Genomic DNA, 22,377 nt, shown 5'->3' with positions numbered 1-22,377 from the left:
GGATCTCTCGGGTCACGAAGATTGAAGAGAGGGTAGCCCAAAAACTTGAAAGAAGTGAGATCCACCTCTACACTTTTCCACGACGAGAGCAGCCTCTTTCCGTGTCACCTTTATTTCTTCCGTGGTTGATACTGCCCTGCAAGGTGATTTTTAAAAATTATTGTTATTTAAGAATACATTAAAATGATTTTTATTATATATATATATATATATATTGTTTATATACACATATCCACTTAATTATATGTATAGAAAAGTTGAATTACTAGCTTGAGGATAGGTTTTCTTGAGTTTAAAATGTGGCGTGGCTTGATTTCTACTTGACAAGTATGGTACTCATCTGGCACTTAGTTGAACTTGATTTGCTACTCCTTGAAGTAATTAGTTGACAAGACATATCACATATCAGATTCATCAAAGTTTACAAGAAAGCCTCGAACAAACAAATAAATTATTGTTTCAGATGAGCACACGTCCTGAAGATGGTTAAGAAATTTCTGTCGCACCGTACCTACCAGAAGCCCTCTCTCCCTCCAAATGCTGGGGTAACTTAATTTGCTGCATGATAACGCGGGAGGTTGCAGGAAGGGCAGTTGGGTATCTGTAATTTATATTTTAAAAATATTTTTATTTTTTTTGTTTTAAATTATTTTTTAATATTTTTAACTTATTTTAATATATAGATATTAAAAATAATTTTTTAAAAATAAAAAAAATATTATTTTAATATATTTTTAAATAATTTTTTTTTAATATAACCATTACCATACTTCTAAATACATTTTTAGTGATTTTTTTTACCCTACCACTTTTTATTTCAAATCTTAGGACAAATAATTAGATAAATTTATTTAAAATATACTTTTAATATCATAAAAAAAACATAATTTTAATTAATATGTAAATTAGTTTATTCAGCAGTCGTATGTTATGTAATTTAATTAAACTATTATGTTATGTAAAAAGTCATGTTATGTAAATCTTAACTAAACTGTGTAGGATTGAAAAAAAAATTAAACATAAAAAATATTTAGGTTAGAAGAAATTATTTGATATTGTTATTAATTCTAATTCAACAAATCAACTATAAAATTTAATTATTGACCTATTTTATTGTCAAGTTTATTTTTAAAATTAAACCACGTGAAATTTATTTTGATGTGACGTGGTTAGTTAATTTTAAAGGCAATTTGAATGACCGCTAAAAAAAATTGGTTTGTCATTATTTGTTTTCAAGATAATTTTTTTTTATATTAAAATTATAATAGATTGAATCAACTTGAATTTTGTGGTTTAATCCACCAAACCTATAATTTAAGTCATGGGTTCCATTGAATTTAATAATTTTATTTTTAACTTAATTGTATGATAAAAAAATAAACGATTGTAAAGTCAAGTATAAATTAAATATCATAATATTTGTTTGAAACTTCAATAACCTTATAGAAAGAAAATTAAAATAAATTATTAATATAATTTTAAAATTAATTTAATATTTAATGATGAAATTAACTAAAATAAATTATCAATATAATTTTAAAATCAATTTAATATTTAATGATGAAATTAAAAAATAATTAATAAAGAATTAAATTTAAATTTAAAAAGGATAAAATTATAAAAAAAAGCAAAGGGAAAAACAAGGGGACCTCCTTCACTAAGCAAAAGAAAAGGAAAAAAAGAAAATATTTTATTCAGAGTTTATCTGAATAGTTATGGAGGAGATTCATATCCTAATTTTCGTAGCATGTAGTATAATATAATTGCCTCAACAGAATTGAGAAGAAAAAAAAAACCTATTGCAAGAAATTAGACGGGTGAATATTATTTATTTTAAATAGTATGGATACTTCCAAAATTATCTTAAGGATGCTGGTTGAACTTGTACCTCGCTCTCCATATAAATGCACAAGCAAGGAACCATTCGAGACGCCATCAACATTTTTGTCCTCCGTCAACCTAATCACACAAGGAGGGATCGAGGAAGCCAGGGAAGATTATCAAAAACCATGAAGTTTCTTTTATTGAGACTAACGTCTTGTTGCTTTTATCCTACCTTGTTTCTCTTTCTCACTGTTGTATGCAGCGTTAAATCTTCGGTAAAGCTACCACCTAATGTTACTGTTCCAGCACTTCTGCTATTTGGGGATTCCATAGCTGATGCAGGCAACAACAACAATATTCAAACACTTGTCAAATGCAACTTCCCTCCTTACGGCAAGGATTTTGAAGGAGGAGTTCCTACAGGAAGGTTTTGTAATGGAAAAGTTCCTTCGGACATCATAGGTATGATAACGAAACCTCTCTCTCTCTCTCCATAACATTTCAAAGCTAATATTTAGTTTTAGGGCTTACATGTCCTGAAACTCCTCCTGGATTTCCAAGCTTGATATATTTGGAGGAGTCAGTAACGTCATGTCCAGTTTCAGTATCTTAAATTAATTGGCAATTATATATATATATATATATATTGAATTCAAATGTTGCCTTAAAGAGGGTAAAATTTGGTGATGAACAGAAGCGAGAGCAGGATGATTTAAGACACGTGCAAAGCTCAAATGTGATATAAATTTTTGGATAAATTGGACAATTTACACCCAAAATATAATTAAATATAAAAAAATAAAATAGTATAGTTTCAAAACTTAATAAATTAAAAATATAACATCTCAATAATACCACAGCTTAGAAAAATATCTGATACATATCACGTTTCATAACCATAAAATCTTTAAATTATCACTAATTTTTTTAACATGTACTAATCCAGTATTTAATTATATTTTGAGAGCTAATTTGACAAAAAAAAAAACCCTATATTTTTCAGTTCTCAAAGGTTTATTGAGACAAAAATCTAGTTCCCTGGAAATTGGGATCGTGAGCCCTTAAATTGGAGGTTGGAACAGTATTTCATAATAATTATTTTTTCCTCGAACAGGGCTATCTCTCCAGGGGAAACATATTGTAAAGAACACTTGAATTGTTTAGTTTCAGACTTCAGTACATTGATTTTTTTATTTTTTATTTTTGAATGATATAGTGGTCGCCTTTTACCAACTGACTTGCATTTGAGCCTTTTTCTTCTTCTTTTAATAAGAAAATGTTATTTTTATAAAAGAATTTTTTTATATAGTTAGAAAAGATCATATTATTTGGGATTATTAATATTTTTTTAAAGAAAGAGGCTCATAGTTTGGAGTTGGTTTATCAAAATCTACTACATCATTATAAAATAAAAAACCTGACGGAAACTGGATGCTAGTTCTTGATTGGCAATTAGAAAATAATTTGCTTATTATAAAAAAAGCCCAGCATGTGGTACGTTTGATAAAACTTTCAGTTAGATCCCGATGGTAGAAAGTTTCCTCATCTCTGCTTTGAAATGATCATGATTATACTTTACCTCTCTTCTTCTAAAACAATAATTTGTTTCCTGAAATGGGTTCATATGGAAGGTGGTGTAGTAAAATTCTGACTCTTTAAACACCGCAAAAGCCATAAAAGAAGGTCAAGATGCTAAATCGAGTCTCAAAAATGTCAGAGCTTATTAAATTATAATGCTGCTCTTGAAGCTAATTGACCAGGAATCCCTCTTTCTTCTGCCTTTTTCTTCAGCCAAAGAATTGGGGATTAAGGACACACTGCCAGCATATTTGGACTCAACAGTTCTACCCCAAGATCTGGTAACAGGAGTAACCTTTGCTTCTGGTGGCTCAGGATTTGATCCCTTGACACCCAAATTAGTGGTACAACATTCTCCTATTGTCTTTCTTTACTCTTTTCACCAACTGATTTCTTATAATAACCTTGATCAAACTTGATTACAGTCAGTTATATCGTTGTCGGATCAATTAAAATATTTGAAAGAATACATAGGGAAGCTGGAGGCGATGATCGGAGAGGAAAAAACAAAGTTCATCTTAAAGAATAGTCTATTTTTGGTAGTAGCAGGCAGTGATGACATTGCCAATACCTATTTTACAATACGTGCTAGGAAATCGCAATACGATGTTCCGGCTTACACTGATCTAATGGCGAACTCAGCTTCTAGTTTCGCGCAGGTAAATGCATTAACTTGAATATTTTCTTATCGGTTATATAAATATTTCTTGCTCAGTATTCATATTAATTTACTGTATCTGCATTTTTTTTTCCAAGGAATTATATGAACTCGGAGCAAGAAGGATAGGATTTTTCAGTGCACCACCAGTTGGATGTGTTCCAGCTCAGAGAACTTTAGCTGGGGGAGCTGAAAGAAAGTGCGCAGAAAACTTAAACGAAGCAGCAAAGTTATTCAACTCCAAGCTGTCTAAGAAGATGGATTCTCTTGGAAGCAGCCTGCCTAATGGCAGGTTTGTCTATATTGATGTCTACAATCTACTACTAGATCTCATTCAAAACCCCGAAAAACAAGGTACTAAAATTACCCATTTCCTTGATTTTTTGATATGTTGGATAAGTATTCAATGCTTTTTAGAATCTAGAACGTATCAGATCAATTATTGTGCATATGGGATCCGTTTGAACATGTGAAGGATTTTGAAGTATCCGTGGTTCGTAACCTGTGCTGATTTCGTTGTTTCCAGGTTTCCAAGTTGCTGATAAAGGATGTTGTGGTACTGGGGATATCGAGGTATCTATATTATGTAATCAATATACTCAGGTGATGTGTACAAATGTTTCCGATCATATATTTTGGGACAGCTACCATCCAACTGAAAGTGCTTATAAGGCACTCGTTTCTCCTCTCCTCGGAGAACATTTGAACAAATTCTTTTGAGGTATCTCAAGCTGCTATATGTCGTCGTGTTTCCATACACTGGAGAAAAAAAGCTTTGTTTCTTAGGAATAATGGTTGAATTGGGACGAGGGAAGTCCCATGTTCAGACTCCTGAAGAATTCCAACCTCTGCGGGCCACTAGCCACCGGCCTTGAGAGTTGAGTGTTGTGGACTGGCTGAGCGCAAGCCCTGATTCCCTGCCCTCGATTATCAAAACAAAGTGCACATGTAATTGTTCATTCTCGAAAAATAAATGTGTTTTTGTGTTTGAAATATGCGTGTAGCCCTGTACTTTTCTTTATGCATCCATCTAATAATTAAATAAAAAAGATAAATTTAGTTTTTTAGAATGTAAAAGAGAGAATGGAGTAATAAGACAAATGTTATTGTTCTGGCTGAAGAATGGATTTGCCTCGGTTGAAGCCGGTCTGGAGCCACTGCCAGCTGGATTTTAATTTTTTTATACAGGGAAATGGGGATGCTGAAGATACGTATCTTTAACATTTTTATATGAGCTCATAAATCTTTCAGAATTTTACCACTCTCATAAAGTCAGCATGGCCAGGAAAAGAAATAGTGGACCCAAGCAGTGTCGAAAGACATGAACTAGTTCGATGCGGTGTTTTCTTTTCATCAAGATGTTGTTTTGAGCCTTTATACACACACACACACACACACACACACACACACACATATATATATATATATATATTCCAAACTTTGATTGATCCGCTAACCTATGTGTAAACTCACTCTACTTGGTATTAAACAAAACTAAAATTTTGTTGGTGAAATTATATATTACATCCCTCAAGTATCAACTGATTTTTCTTAAAAAGAATCTTATGTAATCTTGGTTTATTTTAAGTATTTAGAAGTATGGTGATTTTTATTTTTGAATACATTTTAAAAATAAATTTTACTTGAAAAGATATTAAATTAATATTTTTTTAATGATTTTAACATGCTAATATTAAAATTAAAAATAAATTATTTTAATATATTTTTAAATAAAAAATAATATATACCTTAATAACAAATACACAAAAGAAGATAGGAGTGAGAATTGCAAATTGACCACATTTTTATAAACCTAATGTGTGTGTCTAACCCTTTCTTTTGCTTGACTTTAGTTTTCAATAAGGCGCCCTACCCTATCGCGATAGACCACCTTACTCAAATAGGGGGCATCTCGGGCATTGAAAGCAAGGAGACTGGAAAGGGCTGAGGTAAGGGATCGTGAGCCATAAGCAGCAAGCACAGTATTCAAGTAAAGGCCTTACTAATCTAATATAATATATAATATAAAGGAGGAGGATTTGGATCAAGCTCATATTACTATCACATTACGATGTTAGGAGATAAAAGTTAGGAGCGAGTAAAAAAATTAAAAAATTGATTAAATGAGAAAACCGGAAAAAAAAAACTAAAAAAATCAAACCGAAAAAAAAAACCGATTAAACTGATTAAAATTTTGAAAAAACCAGTCGGTTCGGTTCGGTTTCGGTTTTATAACCAAAAAACCGAAAAACCGAACCGAACCGAAACAAAAAAAAACTGAGCCAAAACCGAGCAAAACCGGAAAAACAGAGCCAAACTGGAAAAACCGAGAAAACCGAGTCAAACCGATTTGAACCGGTTTTCCTCCTAAAAAACCGACCGAATCGAACTGAAACCGGTTGGTTTGACCCGATTTCGGTTCGGTTTCGGACAAAGTCAAACTGGAAAAACCGAGAAAAACCGAGTCAAACCGATTTGAACCGCCCTATCGCGATAGACCACCTTACTCAAATAGGGGGCATCTCGGGCATTGAAAGCAAGGAGACTGGAAAGGGCTGAGGTAAGGGATCGTGAGCCATAAGCAGCAAGCACAGTATTCAAGTAAAGGCCTTACTAATCTAATATAATATATAATATAAAGGAGGAGGATTTGGATCAAGCTCATATTACTATCACATTACTATGTTAGGAGATAAAAGCCATTCAATCCCCGGGAGCTCTTTTTCCCTAAAGCGAACGGTCTACTCAAGCTCAAGAAAGTAGAAGTTGTGCAGCAAGTCGGGACTTCAATTCCTATCGTATCAGTTCGAGACAGTCAATTGTATCCCCCTCGACGCGAGGCCATCCAAAAGAATGAAGACGAGCTCACCCTGCAAGAAAACGGATGCAACAAGCAACGATTGAGCAGGGCGAATCCCTTACCCGGAGTCAAAATGCGCTGCGATCTAGCCTCTCTTGGCGCACCTACCTAATAGATAGAGATAAAGCTGAGGTAAGTAGTTAACTGACTAGTGCTTCCAGTCCAACAAGTCTCCTATTTCCGAGTGAATTAGCAAGAGCACGACCCGCGACCTGTTATTCAGCGACATAAGACTTTTGTCGCCTAATCTTCCGTTCCCCTCTACCTATGAGCTCCCAAGTCGGTCATTCCAGGAACAGCACGTCGTCGAAGCGGGAGTGGTGAAATAAAGAAGTCGGAGCTCACTCCTAAGGGTTGGTCGGCTGGCTTGTCATCCCGTGAATCGGGCTAGACGAGTGAATCTAGCCATAAACACTCTTTTGTTGCTTGCGTATCGTACCCGATCCCTCCTTCAAGCATCTCTATTCCCCAGACCGCTTGAAAGAGTAGAAGTCGGCCAGTCCGTAGTCATAGGGCAGCTAAGCTAAGCTTTCAGGCAAGGGAGGTATAGGATGAGATAGAGAAAGTCTTTCCAGTCCTACAGCTTGAGCAGTAAGTAGTCTTTACTAATTTATACGCGTCAGCGATCAAAGGTCAGCATAGTTGGGCAAGCATGAGGAGATCCAGTTTAGTCCGAACAGTACTATTATCCCGAGTCAAGTAGTAGCCTCATGGAGGAAACGAATATTGAGTGGATGATATATATATATATATATATATATATATATCATTGTTTAATAATTATTGAAACTAAAAATAGTTTTTTTGGCTATCAATTCATAAGTTCATGATTGATTTGTTGTTTAGCGAACACACAATAATTTTCTTCTCTACAAAGTTTTCTTATGCAATCTCATCTCCTCCAATCACCTTGTGTTTTATCAATGTATTTTTTTTGTTTGTTAAAACAAAAAAATGTTAGAAATTTTATTTGAAATTGGTTTTTAATTTCATCCCTTGTTATTTTATTTTATTTTATTAAATTTAATTTTTATTTTTTTAAAATCTATTTATTTTTATTTTGATTATTTTTTTGTTGAATTTTTTTTTAATTATATCCCTAATTATTTTTTGTTGAATTTATTTTTTTTAATTATATCCCTAATTATTTTGATTGATTGAGAATTTAACATTATAATTTTTTAAAAAAAATTATCTTTTATGGTGTAATTCGACCTTATAATTTGTGTTGCAAGCTTTGACGATTTGATAGAATATTATTTTTTAGGTCTTTTATATTATTTATTTTTAAATTTAATTTTTTAATATTAAATTAGTTGAAAATTGATTTTTATTATTTTTTCTTAACTTTTCTTTCTATAATGAATTAGTTGAAAATTGATTTTTGTTATTTTTTCTTAACTTTTCTTTCTATAATGTTTTCTCAATCTCATATTATAGTTCATGGATTTTGCAAATTCATCAGGGTTGATTCAAACTTTTTTTTTTATTTTGTTTAAAAATATTATTTTTTCAACTTTGTCTCTTAATATTAAGATTGTTTGAGAATTGAGTTTTATAATTTTATTCAATTTACTTTCCACGAGATTATTCTAGTCTCGCAAATATGTTATAGATTTGATGTGCTGGTTCGAATAGACCCAGGTCAATTTCTTTTGTGTTTTTTAAAATTGTTATCTTTTTCTTTTGTGTTTTTTAAAATTGTTTTCTTTTTATTTTCTTTGTTTGATATTTTATTAGCTAGAAATTGAGATTCATTTTTTTTTATTTTTCTTTCTATGCAATTATAATGTTCTCATTTGATTTTTATTTTGTTAAGAAACAAGATCATGAGACCTTTTAAGAATATTATAAAACATATTTTTATAATATATATTGACATGTATTCATCTTTTGTATTGAATCATTATTAAATTTTTGTTTTGTTTTATTTATTTTTGATATTTTCTGTTCGAATTATATTATTAAATTAGTAAAAATTATTAAACCTAATCAAGTCAATAACAATAACCTATTTCTTTTTATTATATCCTTTTTATTAAAGCATTTATATCACCCTATTATCTTTTTCTACAATAAAAAAAAAGTTAGACCCGCGGCAATGCAACGGCGTAACCCTAGCATTCTTTAAACTTGAAATTTAAATACTAATCTCAATAATTCATTTGTTTTAATGCATTTCGATTAATCCCCGATGATTTATTATGTTCCTTATACACGATCCTATCCTTATCTCATCAACCAGTTGGCTGATGACCCCTTCTATTAATGTAAACTTTAAACCCAAACACGGATGTCCATGATTGACGGTCAAATTAGCAGCCAATTCTTTGCAATATGAACATTAATTTACACTTGTTATTAATGCACTCCACCGATTCTTGTTGATTTTCTCTTTTGCCAAAATGAAGTTTGCTTTGCTTCTATCGCGTGTTTTTCTTTCATTGTGCTGCTCGGAAGCTGCCAATGGAACAGTTCCGTCTGTTTTTCTTTTGGAGATTCAATCCTTGACACAGGAAATAGTAATCAAAATCCCTATTTTGTTAAAGAGCAATGCCCCTCCGTATGTAAGGGATTTCCCTGGAGGGAAAGCAACTGGAACGTTTTTAGTGGTGGAAAAATATTGTCCGACTTGATTGGTAAGTCAGCTTTAGCAGGCTGAGCTTGCATGATTACTTCCTTTAGTTTTAATGCTCTTAACTGTTTGCATGATTCCAACTTTTCTAGTTATCATTATTTTTTAGGAAATATTTCAATTTTTTAATATTAAGAATAGATTACAAATGGTATATTTCCAATATGGTGCTTCAAGAAATTGATTTTTTCTCCTTAAGAAATAGCGTGAACGTTCGTAATTTCTCATCTCTCAATATGGCACCCATCTCATGAACTCCTCTTAACCTTATTTTCCATTATTTGTTGGATGGATATAATTCAGTCTTATCAATGGAATACCAATTGAATGTCTTCAAAAATTACATATCAAAGCTTCAACAAGTCGTTGGAGAAGAGAGAGCAAATCCCATCATATCAAGAAGCCTATTTCTAGTTCCACAAGGAAACAATGATACTGTCATTACTTACTGTTCACTTCATTAGGAAACAATGATATCAAGAAAGAAAAAATATAGTTACAATTGATGAATAAGAATAGGAGAAATCTTTTGATTTTTGTAATTTGTAATTATAGTCACATTCTAATTTAATTGCTATTGATTAAGAAGTGCTGACAACCTATTGCTTTCTGTTGGTGCAATGTTGAAGAATTTGCATAATCTGGGATCTTGAAAAATAGTGTTTCTGAGTACGTTTCCGTTGGGATGTCTGCCACCAACTAGAGTTGCCGTAGGAGGGTTAACTAGAGAATACTCTGATGATATCAATAATATAGGTTTGGTTTTTAAAGCTAATCAGTTTGAGTTTTTTAAATTTAAAGATTAATAAAAGTTTATATAAAATGAGTTTTAAGTTATATTTAAACTGGCTCGGATATCCAGAATATAAATATACAACACCAAGTTATCATCTGAACTAACTAGTCGTCTTAACTGTAGCCTTGCCGACTCCGACTCCAAGATTTTCTATCTTGATCAATGTCTACAATAGTACCCTGCTTGCTGTCTTCCAACATCCCGAAGCATGCATCAGGTAAAATATTGTTTACAACAATTTCCCGTTTCTTTACCTCAGCCATGGCGTGATTGTTATAATTATATTATTAAAAACATCAAATTAACTACTGATAATATCAGGATTTCAACAAGCTGCCAGAGGGTGTTGTGGCACGGGAGCCTTTGAGCTGGGGATAGCTCAATGTACCAATGCACTCCTACACGCATCCCAATATGAGTTTTGGGACGCTGCCTATCCATCTGAAAGAGCAGAAAGAATGATTGCTTCTCAGCTCCTCCAAGATTATGCAAGCAGCTTCTCTGGATAATATCAACTGATTTTCCAGGATTAAGGGTTACCTTTCATTTGCTCTCCTTGCTTTAATTAGAGAAGATTTCCCAATATTCCATGCTCTAGAAATTACTTTTTTTTTTATAACTTTTAATTAGTAGCATCTTATTAGTTACTCTTAAGTATCCACTTAATAATAATAATAAAAAAAATTAACCTGATAATAATATCTTCATCTAAGATTTTTTTATCTTAATTTTTTTTATTTTTTTAAAAGTAATATCTAAATAATAGTTTAAATATCATTAGTTATTCATTAAGCACCATAAAATTATTTTTTATTGTCGAGTTAATATTTAAATGTATTATTAAATATTATAACGTTATTTTTCCTTGTTTTTTGTCTTAAAAGACCCTTCCAAATGGACCTAGAATCAAAAAAGGATAAATACGACCTTCATTAAAAAAATAAAAGGAATTTTATAGGAAAAAAATAATTTAAACTAATTTTATGAGAAAAGATAAAGGAAACACATTTGTTTGATCTAGGTTTTTACTGGGCTATTAGTACTTTCCCTTCTCATAACTAGGCCCAATGACTACTAAAACAGTAATTTGGGCTTGGGCCGTTTAATGTAATTTCTCCCTTTTTGGAAAGGAAAAACATACCACCCCCTAGAAATCAGAGACAACAACGAACTCTATGCCACCGTTTTTGACCGTAGATTAACATCGGTTCCACATAACCCGAAAACACGATAAAACAATCTGCTGTTACTCTCAGGCTATTCATTGCTCTGTAGATATTGTTGGAGCTTCTCTGTAGTCTCTCGATCAAAGAAATGTCGTCGAGCAGGAAATTTACTCTGAAAAGCTCAGACGGAGAGGCTTTTGAGGTAGACGAAGCTGTAGCGCTTGAATCGCAGACTATAAAACATATGATCGAAGAAGATTGCGCTGATAACGCTATTCCTTTGCCTAACGTCACAAGCAAGATTCTTTCTAAGGTGATCGAGTACTGCAAAAAGCACGTTGAGACTCCTAAATCGGACGATCGCCCTTCTTCCGCTGATGACGATCTTAAATCCTGGGATGCTGAGTTCGTCAAAGTTGATCAGGCCACTCTCTTTGATCTCATCCTGGTTTGTTCGTAATTTTTTTGTATGGTTTTTAATTAGGTTAATTAATTGCTAGGGTTTGATTTATTTATTTTACGTAATTTCTAGGATTGAATGTCATAGCTTTATTTTATTGTAAGAACCTTATTTAATTGCTAGGGTTAGGGTTTGAATTTATTTTTAGCTGACACTAGAAGTTAGGTGAATGTTGAATTAATGGTGTCTAAGGGCTGTGGTCACTGTATGTGTTTGCGCTTGCTGTGGAAGGTTTGGGAATAGATCTTAATGTTCTAATCTGCTTGGATTTGTTTAGGCTGCCAATTACTTGAACATCAAGAACTTGCTGGACCTAACTTGTCAGACAGTGGCTGATATGATCAAGGGCAAGACTCCAGAAGAGATCCGCAAGACATTCAACATCAAGAATGACTTTACACCAGAGGAAGAGGAGGAGGTTCGGAGAGAGAACCAGTGGGCTTTTGAGTAGAAGGGAAGGGGTTTAATCTATTTCTATAATTGCCTTTTTCTGTTGGACGTGGATTGATGTTAAGGTTTTAATTTTTTGCAAACAATTGTCATTTTGTTTCTTTGTCTTGTGTCGTTCTGTAACAGTTTAAATCTGTTGATATGGTATTTGTTGTTCCTTTATGATATCTTTGTGTTTTAGATTGCCTGATTATGCCATCTTGTCTTACCATACTGATGCTTTACTATCAATTCTTTGGCACCCACAAATTCAGAAATTCGAAGTTGGTTTTATGCGAGAAGGATGCGATGAACTTTTTGAATTCATGTTGATGTTAGGAATAAAACTGATCATTCTTAAGATTCATGTGATTATAGTGAAATTCAGGTTCCTTGCAGTCTTTTTCTATTCACTAGGTTGAGAGATCTCAATGAGAAATATAAATGCAAGACAGGAAGCTGTCTTGTCTTGCACAACAAGCATTCTTATATACAGATTGAGCTTGAGATATATAGTTTGAGCTTTTATTATCTCAAGCATTCTTAAATTTATTACTTGTGAAATACATCTTTCTGATGCAGCTGTTTTGTGAATTACCTACTGCTTGCAACAAATGGAGTGCGGACTTTAAGTTTTTTGTTAGTCCATATAATTGACCCAAACACGTCTTTGGGTAATGAAGGGACAGTTGTAGTGAAAATTACTTGATAACTCAATCTCTGGCTGTTCTTCGTAAATTGCAGGCTGGTTGGGCTCACGGTGATGGTTAGACTGCTAGGTGCTTCAATGGTTAGAGAGTATGTTGAATTACCATCTCCAGCAACATTTGTTAGGGTTCTGGTAATATTCTTGCTCTGCTTTCCAGTGAGGTTGAAAACTGCTATTGACGGGTAGTTGATGTTGGATATCAAGTCGACACTTGATTCCTCTGGACAAGTAAAACCATCTGGAATGTCTTTGGAAATAACTTTGATGGTGGATGTGTTGTACCCGTGATAGCATAGGAAGTTTAAGTAGTCAGTGGTGGTCGTTTCATAAACCAGCCCTGGTTGCAATGCTCCACTTGTGCTTATTTCTCCTGCCCCATAATCATAAGCCGTGGCTATAGCACCTAATTCTTTTGTTATTGGGGCCTTCATGTTGTTTATCTGAGATGCTGTAAGAAAGGGAAAGAAAACGGAAGAGGAATTCTAAAGTTAATATGAAATAATGAAATATTAACTAATTAGTTTTCCTTTGCTGGTCATAGATCTTTACCTGTTGACATAATGGCAGATTTGATTGCAGAGGGGCTCCAAGAGGGGTACTGGGATTTGACCACAGCAGCCAATCCAGAAACATGCGGACATGACATGGAAGTTCCCGAGATAATGTTGAATTTTGGGGATTCTTTACCTTTAAGAGTCACTTCTGTATCATTCGCCATCCAAGCTGCAAGTATGTCTACTCCTGGAGCCGCAATATCAGGCTGCAAAGCAAGAAGACAAGAGAACAATTTATTCACACATAGACTCAGGTGAGGCTTCTGTGACTTGTGGGAGATTCATGAATCCAGTGAAATAATTTGTATAGAAGAACTGGCTTTGCCTTGAGGATATTCCTTGAGAGGGAGGAAGGCCCTCTGGATGAGAAGTATGCGATAGTAGGTGCTGGCTTATATTGTGACACCACTGTGCTAGGTAGGATCGTTGCAACTGGATTTCTGGGAAATTATAAAATTTATCAGAAAACAAGTTGCCATAATCAATTTAATGAATTTGTTACTCACACAGTTACAGGTAAAGATTGCACCAAGATAATAGCATGTCTTACTTGGTCGAGTTAAGGTACGAAAGGATCCCGGGAGCATCCTTCGAACTAATCACAGTCAAAGGGTATTCATTGTAATTAGATGCAACTCCGCTCTTCTTGTCATCAACCAAAACAAGACCAATTCCTCCCAAACTCTGCACTTCGCCCTCCTTTTCATAAAAGGAGTATGAATCGTCATCGTTGTCACAGAGGACAATTTTTCCTTTGATCATTTCCCCATCCATAGAATCCGGGTTGCAGTTTCTGAAACAAAACGTCTTGTGACGTAAGTATTGGTGCCACTGCCTAAGATCCGTGTGGACTATATTGTTTTGTCATCTTAGATGAAAAAATAAACGGCTATCACATAAATATAGCACACCTAGCCTCACTTTCGGTTGCATCAGTCTTCTTAGCTGACTTTCCATAAATCAATGGATGTATTGGAGATGTTCCAATATTGGCGAAATTTATGGCTTCACCCTGAATTGAAATAAGAACACTCATTATGTTTCAATTGATATGATCTTATTGGTTGAAAGATTGCTAATAGAAAAAATTATAAAGGACAAGAAATTTAGTTGCTGCTAAAAAATTCCATCACCTTGATCACCTTTCCCCCATCGAGCACAACATTTGACTCAAATTTGCGGTCTATGGTTGTAGCAGCAACTGTCAGAATCCAGGGTGCAACATTCGTAACTGTTTCCTCGGATGGACCATCATTCCCCGCAGAGCAGACCACAGTGATCCCATTTTCAACAGCATGGAACGCTCCAATGGCTATTGGATCTTCCTTGTAATCGAGCATGAATGATGCTGGTGACCCTAGTGATAATGAAAGTATATCGACACCATCTTTAATGGCATCACTGAATGCAGCTAATATACTGGACCCATCACATCCATATTGTGCACACACTCTGTACATAGCAATCCTTGACCCAGGGGACCCACCTTTGGCAGTCCCAGTAGCTAATCCATAGTAAGATGCATCAGGTACCATAGTTCCTGCTGCAGTGGATGCTACATGAGTGCCATGCCCATTCGTATCTCTTGGTGTATTATCTAGTCCGTCATCGTCATCGTCGGGGCTATTGTAAGCTCTTGCTCCGATTATTTTCCTGATGAGGATCAAGATCTTAAGGTCATGGATAAATATGTGCAAACCAATGGAGGACAGATTTTCAAATTCTAGTTGACAGAGCAGGTTTTACCCGTTACAAAAATCATGAGCATCGACACAGGTACCGTTCCAGCGCGACGGTATTGGACCCATATCCTTGCCACTAAAACTCTCAGACTCGGGCGAAATACCTATATTACATATAACTCAAAGCTACACGTCAGTTTTTGGGAAAGAAATGATGTTTCGGAATGAGTTTATATAGCAAAGGACAAGAGATTTCACCTGTGTCTAGGATTCCAATGATCGAATCATATCCTCCGGAAGATGAGCTGGAGTTAGAATTGGGGCTTGAGTCAATCACTACATCGGTTCCGTATTTCAGGAAATCCCATGAACGAGTTGTGTGGAGTTGGTAGACAGGATCAGGAAAAACAGATACAACTCCGGGGTTTCTAGCGATTGATTGAGCCTCTGCTGCTGATAAACGAGCTGCAAACCCTGAAATTCCATGTTCATAGCTCTGCACTAGAGCATTCTTTCTCCTGGCAAGCACAAATATATTCAGTTTATCATGAAATTCCATCTGCAAGTAAAAACAGTCTTCTCATCGTTTTCCTTAGATTGAACTGTCTCCTAAAACCCTAATAGGAAAAAACACAGAGCCAACTTAGTTTACAGCAAGTGGGCTTAGGCCAAAAAGTCTTCATTTATTTATAGAGTTATCGTCACTTGGTCTTAGCTAGCTTAAAAATAATAGCAAAAGCTCGACACAGGCAAAGTTCTTAAAAGCTAGAATATTAGTATTGACACAACTTAACCAAAAGAAAAGAGTGATATTCCTAATGTGTTCACCGTTTCAAGACAGAGCTCAGAAGCTGGGCATGATCATTCTTCGAAGAACCTGTCGCAGCTCCCATGTAAACAATATAAACACCATCCTTCTCTCCCCCAGCTGCTCCTGCTGATTCTACCAGCACTGCAACAAAGAGGATAGGAAACAACACATAGCATATAGTATAACCTTTCATTTTAGCTGATCGCCAGGCCTCTCTAGTTTACTGAATCAGGCTGGATGTAAGTGAGGAAGCTATTAGCTAGACAGCCATCTACTGCTTCTTATATTGGTAGGATGGTGCTTGTGTGTGATAGTTGGCAACCGCAGGCCCAATGTCATATCCACCCGAAGTGCGCTATTGCTCAGCGTTTGCACGTAGACATCTGGATATGGTGGCAGTGGTGGTGCTGGTGGGGTGGTGACGGTGCATGGAAGTAGTGGTAATAGGTGAAGGCACCAACTAAATGTGCCAGCATCTTGAGCATAAAAATAGCAAAGAAGCTTGGCAACGGAACATCTCTTGTACTAAAGATACGTTTGTTCGCTGGAAACAAATTCTTTTTGGTAAATGAATATTTAGAAAATAAGTTTTTTTTATGGTATTTGAATGTCCCAGGAAAAATAAATTGAAAAGTTTGTTGTGGATATTGAAAATAAAATTATTTTTTCTATTATCCATACTATATGACCTAATATGTATGGATATTATATAACATGAAATGCCATCTTTTTAGCGTATTTTTTAATGGTTTTATAAATTTTATTTTATGCACTAATATAATGTGCTATATATGTATATAATTGTATTACTATTAAGGTATATTATTTAATAATTAAAATCTAGAATGTTTATATACTTTGGGCACCAGTACAATATTAATAGCCATCAAGATAATGAATTTAAAGGGGCATTGACCATTGGGGAAAACGTGAGTTATGATACATGCCAAAAATAAAAATAAAAACCCCACCAACATTACAAGAACACACAAATACATAAATTACCATAAAGTTCCATATTATTACAAACCACACCAGTTCATTCACTTAAGTTGTGTCACACTAGGCAAGTATTTATCGGATTGACTTGTACAAAGTGTCATTTTCAACATGCCTTACTCGATAAGTTTTTTGAAATATAATTGTAATATATGATCTAGGATATGACCAGGTTTAATGATGAGTCTACTGGGTTGCTGAGTTGATTCCCAGGTTATAGAATTAACTATTATTTTATTTAAAGTGATGTTGTTTATTTTTTAAAAAAATTCCTTTTTTATCCAAGCTTAGGCAATTTAATTCAATAATGAGTCAATGAATTGTGAATTAACTCTTCAAATCATTTAATTTGAAACGAGTTAATATTTAAAATTGTTTCAAAGTGAATGGATAAAATAAAACTCTAATTGTCGAGTCATTGAATTGACCCATAAAATCGAGTGATGCAGAGTTTAATAACTATATTAAAGCTTTGTACAAGTGCGGTCAGTTGTTTTTTCTAATAAAATACAAAGAGGCTGATAATCAATCTCGAATGGGTTTTCCATTTAGGACCAAGCACGTTTAGTGCTTTTTGAGACATAAAGGGACAGTAATTACTTCTTCCAATCATATTTTTGGTGCATGCTGAGCATGACTTTCACCATTTTCATAGTAATGGCGAATCAATTTTGGCAACCATATGTATATACAATGGTGTTAGACTTTGGAGAGGAATCTCTCACGATGAGTAAAACGCACCAAAATTAGGATAACACTCATCAAATCAAAATCTTTCCCTGCCCCCACCAAAATTATGACCCTCACATTCTTGTTAAAATAACCCTTCTTCGGTCAATTTTGATTTTTTGTCTGTCGATCATAGATTGTGATTGGCAATTTAAAATTATGACCCACATATTTTGTACTCTATTTTTTTGTATTTGCAATTTGGCACGGTACTTATTTTTATTACTTATAAAATGCCTGTAATGAAGAGATGGTTGGAGTGAAAGTCACTTGATAACTCAGTCTTTGAGCATTCTTCGTAAATTGCAGGCTAGGTGGACTCACTGCGATTATTAGACCGCTCGGTGCTTCAATGGTTAGAGAGTCTGTTGAAGTACCATCTCCAGCAACATTTGTAAGAGTTCTGTTAATGGTCCGGCTCTGAAATCCAGTGAGGTTGGAAGCTGATATGGACGGATAGTTGATGTTGGACATAAGATCGACGCTCGAGTCTTTCGGACAAGAGAAAACACCCCGAACATCCTTGGAAATAACTGTAATTGTGGACGTGTCAGTAGTCAATGGTGGTGGTTTCATAAACAAGTCCTGGTTTTAATGGTCCAGTAGTGCTTATTTCCCCTGCCTCATAATCATAAGCCGTGGCTATAGCACCTAATTCTTTTGTCATTGGATCCTTCGTATTGTTTATTTGAGAGATGCTGTAGGCCGGAAAAAAGGAAGAAAAATGACTCAAACATTAGTGTGGAATAATGGAAATAATTGTATTCAATGCTGCTTGTTGTAGATCTTTTTACCTGTTGTCATTATGGCAGATTTTATTGCAGAGGGACTCCATGAAGGATACTCGGGTTTGACCACAGCAATCATTGCAGAAACATGTGGACATGACGTTGAAGTTCCTGAAATCACGTTGAATTGTGGGGATTCTGTACCTCTTAGATTCACTTCTGTATCATTGGCCTTCCAAGCTGCCACATTGTCTGCTTCTGGGGCTGCAAAGCTCGAACAAGAGAACAATTTGATTACATATAAACTCCGGTGATTCTTCTTTGATTCGTGGGAGATATATTATTCATGAATCCAATCAAATAAAGTGTCCAGGAGAAAGAGAGGCTTTTCCTTGAGGATATTTCTTGAGATTGAGGAAGGCCCTCTTGATGAAAAATATGCCACGATAGGTGCTAGTTTCTGGTAGGCAGGTTGTTGCGACTGGATTTCTAAGAAGTTTCCGAATGTGTCAGCACATAAATTGCCATATATTTGTAATTGATATAGGTATCGAGATATAGTGTGTATCTTACTTATCTATGTAGGCAAGGACCTCTGCAGCATCCTTTGAACTGATCACAGTCATCAGAAATTCCATGAAATTGTCTGCAAATCCCCTTGTCTTGTCCTCAACCTAAACAATACCATCCCCTCCCAAGCTCTGCACTCCCTCTTTCTTGGCATCCTGCGAGCGTGTATCGTCGTCATTCTCACAGATGACAATCTTTCCTTTGATCATGTCACCAACCATAGAATCTGGGTTGCAGTTTCTGAATCACTACATGTTACATAGCATAAATATTGGTGCCAATATTTTAGGATCCATGTGACCTATTTCTAGATTTTTTTAATGATACATCTTTAAGCTAAGTTGGTAATCGTTTGTCATCTTCGTGGGCTAAGTAAGGGATATATCACAAAAATTGCATACCTAGCCTAATTTTCACCCGCTTAAGTGTTCTTAGCTGACATTGCAGACATCAATGGATGCCCTGGAGATTCTCCAATATTGGCAAAATTCATGGCTTCGCCTTGAATTGAAATGTGAACTCCCTTCATGTTCAATTGACTCAATTTTATATAGGATCGATCATTTCTTTATATACAACACAAGTAAAAATGAAAGGAAATTTCAACAAGGAATGGGACTCAATTTCTACCAAGAAACATCATTACCTCGACCACCTTGTTTCCACCCAACACAACATCAGACACAAACTTCTTGGTTACTGTTTCTTTGGTTGGCCCCTCATTTCCTGCAGAGCAGACCAAAGTGATCCCATTCTCTACGGCATGGAACGCTCCACTGGCTATTGAACCTAGTGATAAATATCAACACCATCTTCAATGGCATCGCTGAATGCAGCTAGCATACAGGCACCTTTCCAGCGCGATGGTATTGGACTCATATCCATGTCGTTGAAACTTTCAGACTCGGGCCAAATACCTGTGTTACAAAGAACTCCCGGCAGACATGTCAGTTGTTGAAAAAAGGAATGATTCTTTGTTTACCATTGATTTTAGGTAGTGAGTGCATGAGGTTCACCTGAATCTAAAAATCCAATGATGGTGTCAGATCCTTGAGAGAACAAGTTCGAGTCAGAATTGGGACTCGAATTAATCTCCAGATCGGTTCCATACTTCAAGAAATCCCAGGAACGAGTTGTGTGGAGGTGATAGACAGGATCAGGAAAAACTGATACAGCTCCAGGTGTTTTAGTAATTGATTGTGCATCTGGTGCTGTTAAACGTGCTGCAAACCCTGAAATTTCCGGCTTAAAGCTGCGCACCAGAGCATTCTTTCTCCTAACAAGCACAAAGAAATGTTGGTTCAAGTTATTATTACAAATCTATGTCCCGAAAACGTTCTGAGATGAAATTTGGCTACGAAACCACTTATGCTGTTTAGGTGGGCGTCGCTTTCCGGTGGAGGACGATTCTTGTTTTTTTTTTTGTCCATATGTCAATAATTCCCGCAGGAAAATGATTCATAGTGAGGACAAGTATTTTTCAAATTTAATAATTAATAGCTAGGATATATATAAATTTAAAAAATATTAATTACTATTTTTTTTATCTAACATTTTTAATTTAGTCAATGCATTCTATATCTAACATTCTATCATTATGGAACATTTTTAATTTAGTCAATGCATTCTAATTATATGTGACGTGAATATAAGTTAAAGATATTTACATGAATTAAAGTTTTATAAATCGTTTTATAAAAAAGCATGCCCTTTTTAATATTGTTAGTGTTTTTCTAAGGGTAAATATAATGTAAGGCAATAACTAAAAATAGCCCACAAGAAATTATTTAAGGATTCAAAATGAATTTTATTTTATTTAATTATTTTACTATTTTGTGTTTTTTAGTGTGTTGTGTCCAACACACCCATTATAAACCATTTTTATTTTAAATATTTTTTTTTAACTTATGCGTGATATGGATAAAAACTAGCAATGCATACATAAATAATAATAAAAAAGTCTTTATCCAAAAAAGTAAGTCACGACTTTGATCAAATAGATATTAAATTATTAAATTTAATAATTTGATAGATTTTGATTTAATTTAATTATTTTCATACTCTAATACTTTATATTTTTATTGGCTTTTTTATAAGCCTTTTTAGAGCTTTGATGGTCGAAATAAAATACCAAGAGCACCACATAGTTTATAAGGGATTTAAATAGATTATTTTATATTATTTAGAATTTTATATAATCTACAAGAAAAAATAAAAAAGAAAAAAGAAATGAGCTTACATTTTAGGATTCATTCTAAAAAGACCACCTATTCATTAAAAGCTAAAAATCTTATTTTCAAGAATTTTAATTTTTCTTAATTAGAGGTGGGATTGAATTTAACTATAATTAGGACACCGAAAGCCCGTCTTTTTTATAATATATGTATTATAATATTAGTTTTGTATTAATGATAAGATAGTCAATGATAAGGCTCTATAGCAATGGGATTTTGCTAAATTGCAAGTCGGCACTCAATGGAGTACTGTGGTTGACGTGCTAAGATTCCCAGCTGGGAAAAATGGAGCCCAAGAACGCGAAGATGGTAGCAATCAACATCTTGAACAGTGTTGCTTTCTATTAATCATCAAAGAGATATGTTCCATTTTGAGACATATAGGGCCAGTAATTGCTTCGGCAAATCATATTTTTTGTGCTGGCTCGGCGTGACTTTTATCATTTTCTAATTTGGTGACGATAATTTTGGTCAGGAATCAATTTTGGCAACAAAGTATAAAGTGGTGTTAGGGCCGAGTAGGAAGGAACCTTGCATGATGAGCAAGGTGTAGGTCCGATGTCTCGACTGAGTCTTTTAATCAGAGTTGTTGCGAGTGCGCCACTACCTCCTAATAAACTACCAAAATTAGGGTCCACATATTTCTGTTTCCACCCTCCCTCGAGCATTATCTATACTGATTCTTTACTGTAGAGGATTGAAATATACCAAAGGAATACCATGTCGGTGTCCATGTAAAATTTCATATGTATCCATGATATTATTGATGGAGTTGTCAACGGAAAACTATTGCTGGAAAATATCATGTTGGGTTTCTTTATCCCGTCATAAATTGCAATCTTCAACAAAACTCCCTTGCTAAAAAATCAGATTTTATTATTTATTTTCCGTCAGCAACTTCATTGACAGTTACCTTTTTAATGAAATAAAGATTTTTAAAAATTGCAAATTTGAC

At 34.4% G+C, this 22,377-nt stretch overlaps 3 protein-coding genes and 1 long non-coding RNA gene across 4 annotated transcripts; 2 read left to right on the top strand and 2 right to left on the bottom strand.

Annotated features, from left to right (window-relative positions):
• Positions 1-1,872: 1,872 nt before the first annotated feature.
• On the top strand, positions 1,873-5,130 carry LOC105132933 (GDSL esterase/lipase EXL3-like). Its single transcript, XM_011036685.1, has 5 exons — positions 1,873-2,286; positions 3,616-3,746; positions 3,828-4,061; positions 4,159-4,414; positions 4,587-5,130. The coding sequence occupies exons 1-5, from the start codon at positions 1,905-1,907 to the stop codon at positions 4,778-4,780; spliced, it is 1,197 nt and encodes a 398-aa protein (XP_011034987.1). The 5' UTR covers positions 1,873-1,904; the 3' UTR covers positions 4,781-5,130.
• Positions 5,131-11,515: 6,385 nt separating this feature from the next.
• LOC105132932 (SKP1-like protein 1B) lies at positions 11,516-12,615 on the top strand. Its single transcript, XM_011036684.1, has 2 exons — positions 11,516-11,965; positions 12,255-12,615. The coding sequence occupies exons 1-2, from the start codon at positions 11,666-11,668 to the stop codon at positions 12,426-12,428; spliced, it is 474 nt and encodes a 157-aa protein (XP_011034986.1). The 5' UTR covers positions 11,516-11,665; the 3' UTR covers positions 12,429-12,615.
• A 302-nt stretch (positions 12,616-12,917) lies between these two features.
• Positions 12,918-16,569, bottom strand: LOC105132930 (CO(2)-response secreted protease). Its single transcript, XM_011036682.1, has 9 exons — positions 16,180-16,569; positions 15,610-15,869; positions 15,416-15,515; positions 14,803-15,322; positions 14,581-14,681; positions 14,220-14,462; positions 13,995-14,109; positions 13,665-13,875; positions 12,918-13,563 (listed from the first exon to the last, which is right to left on the bottom strand). Exons 1-9 carry the CDS (start codon positions 16,353-16,355, stop codon positions 13,001-13,003), a joined length of 2,289 nt encoding a protein of 762 aa, XP_011034984.1. The 5' UTR covers positions 16,356-16,569; the 3' UTR covers positions 12,918-13,000.
• Positions 16,570-18,555: 1,986 nt separating this feature from the next.
• Positions 18,556-20,543, bottom strand: LOC105132931 (uncharacterized). The gene is made up of 6 exons (XR_843668.1): positions 20,205-20,543; positions 19,835-20,105; positions 19,590-19,754; positions 19,192-19,428; positions 18,685-19,107; positions 18,556-18,588 (listed from the first exon to the last, which is right to left on the bottom strand). It is a non-coding gene; the product is annotated as an uncharacterized LOC105132931 (long non-coding RNA).
• Between the last annotated feature and the right edge of the window lie 1,834 nt (positions 20,544-22,377).

Source organism: Populus euphratica, unplaced genomic scaffold, assembly GCF_000495115.2.
Source record: "Populus euphratica unplaced genomic scaffold, PopEup_1.0 scaffold68.1, whole genome shotgun sequence".
Taxonomy (NCBI): Eukaryota; Viridiplantae; Streptophyta; class Magnoliopsida; order Malpighiales; family Salicaceae; genus Populus; species Populus euphratica.
Note: the sequence above shows the minus strand (reverse complement) of the source record. Positions and strands in the feature narration are given on the sequence as shown.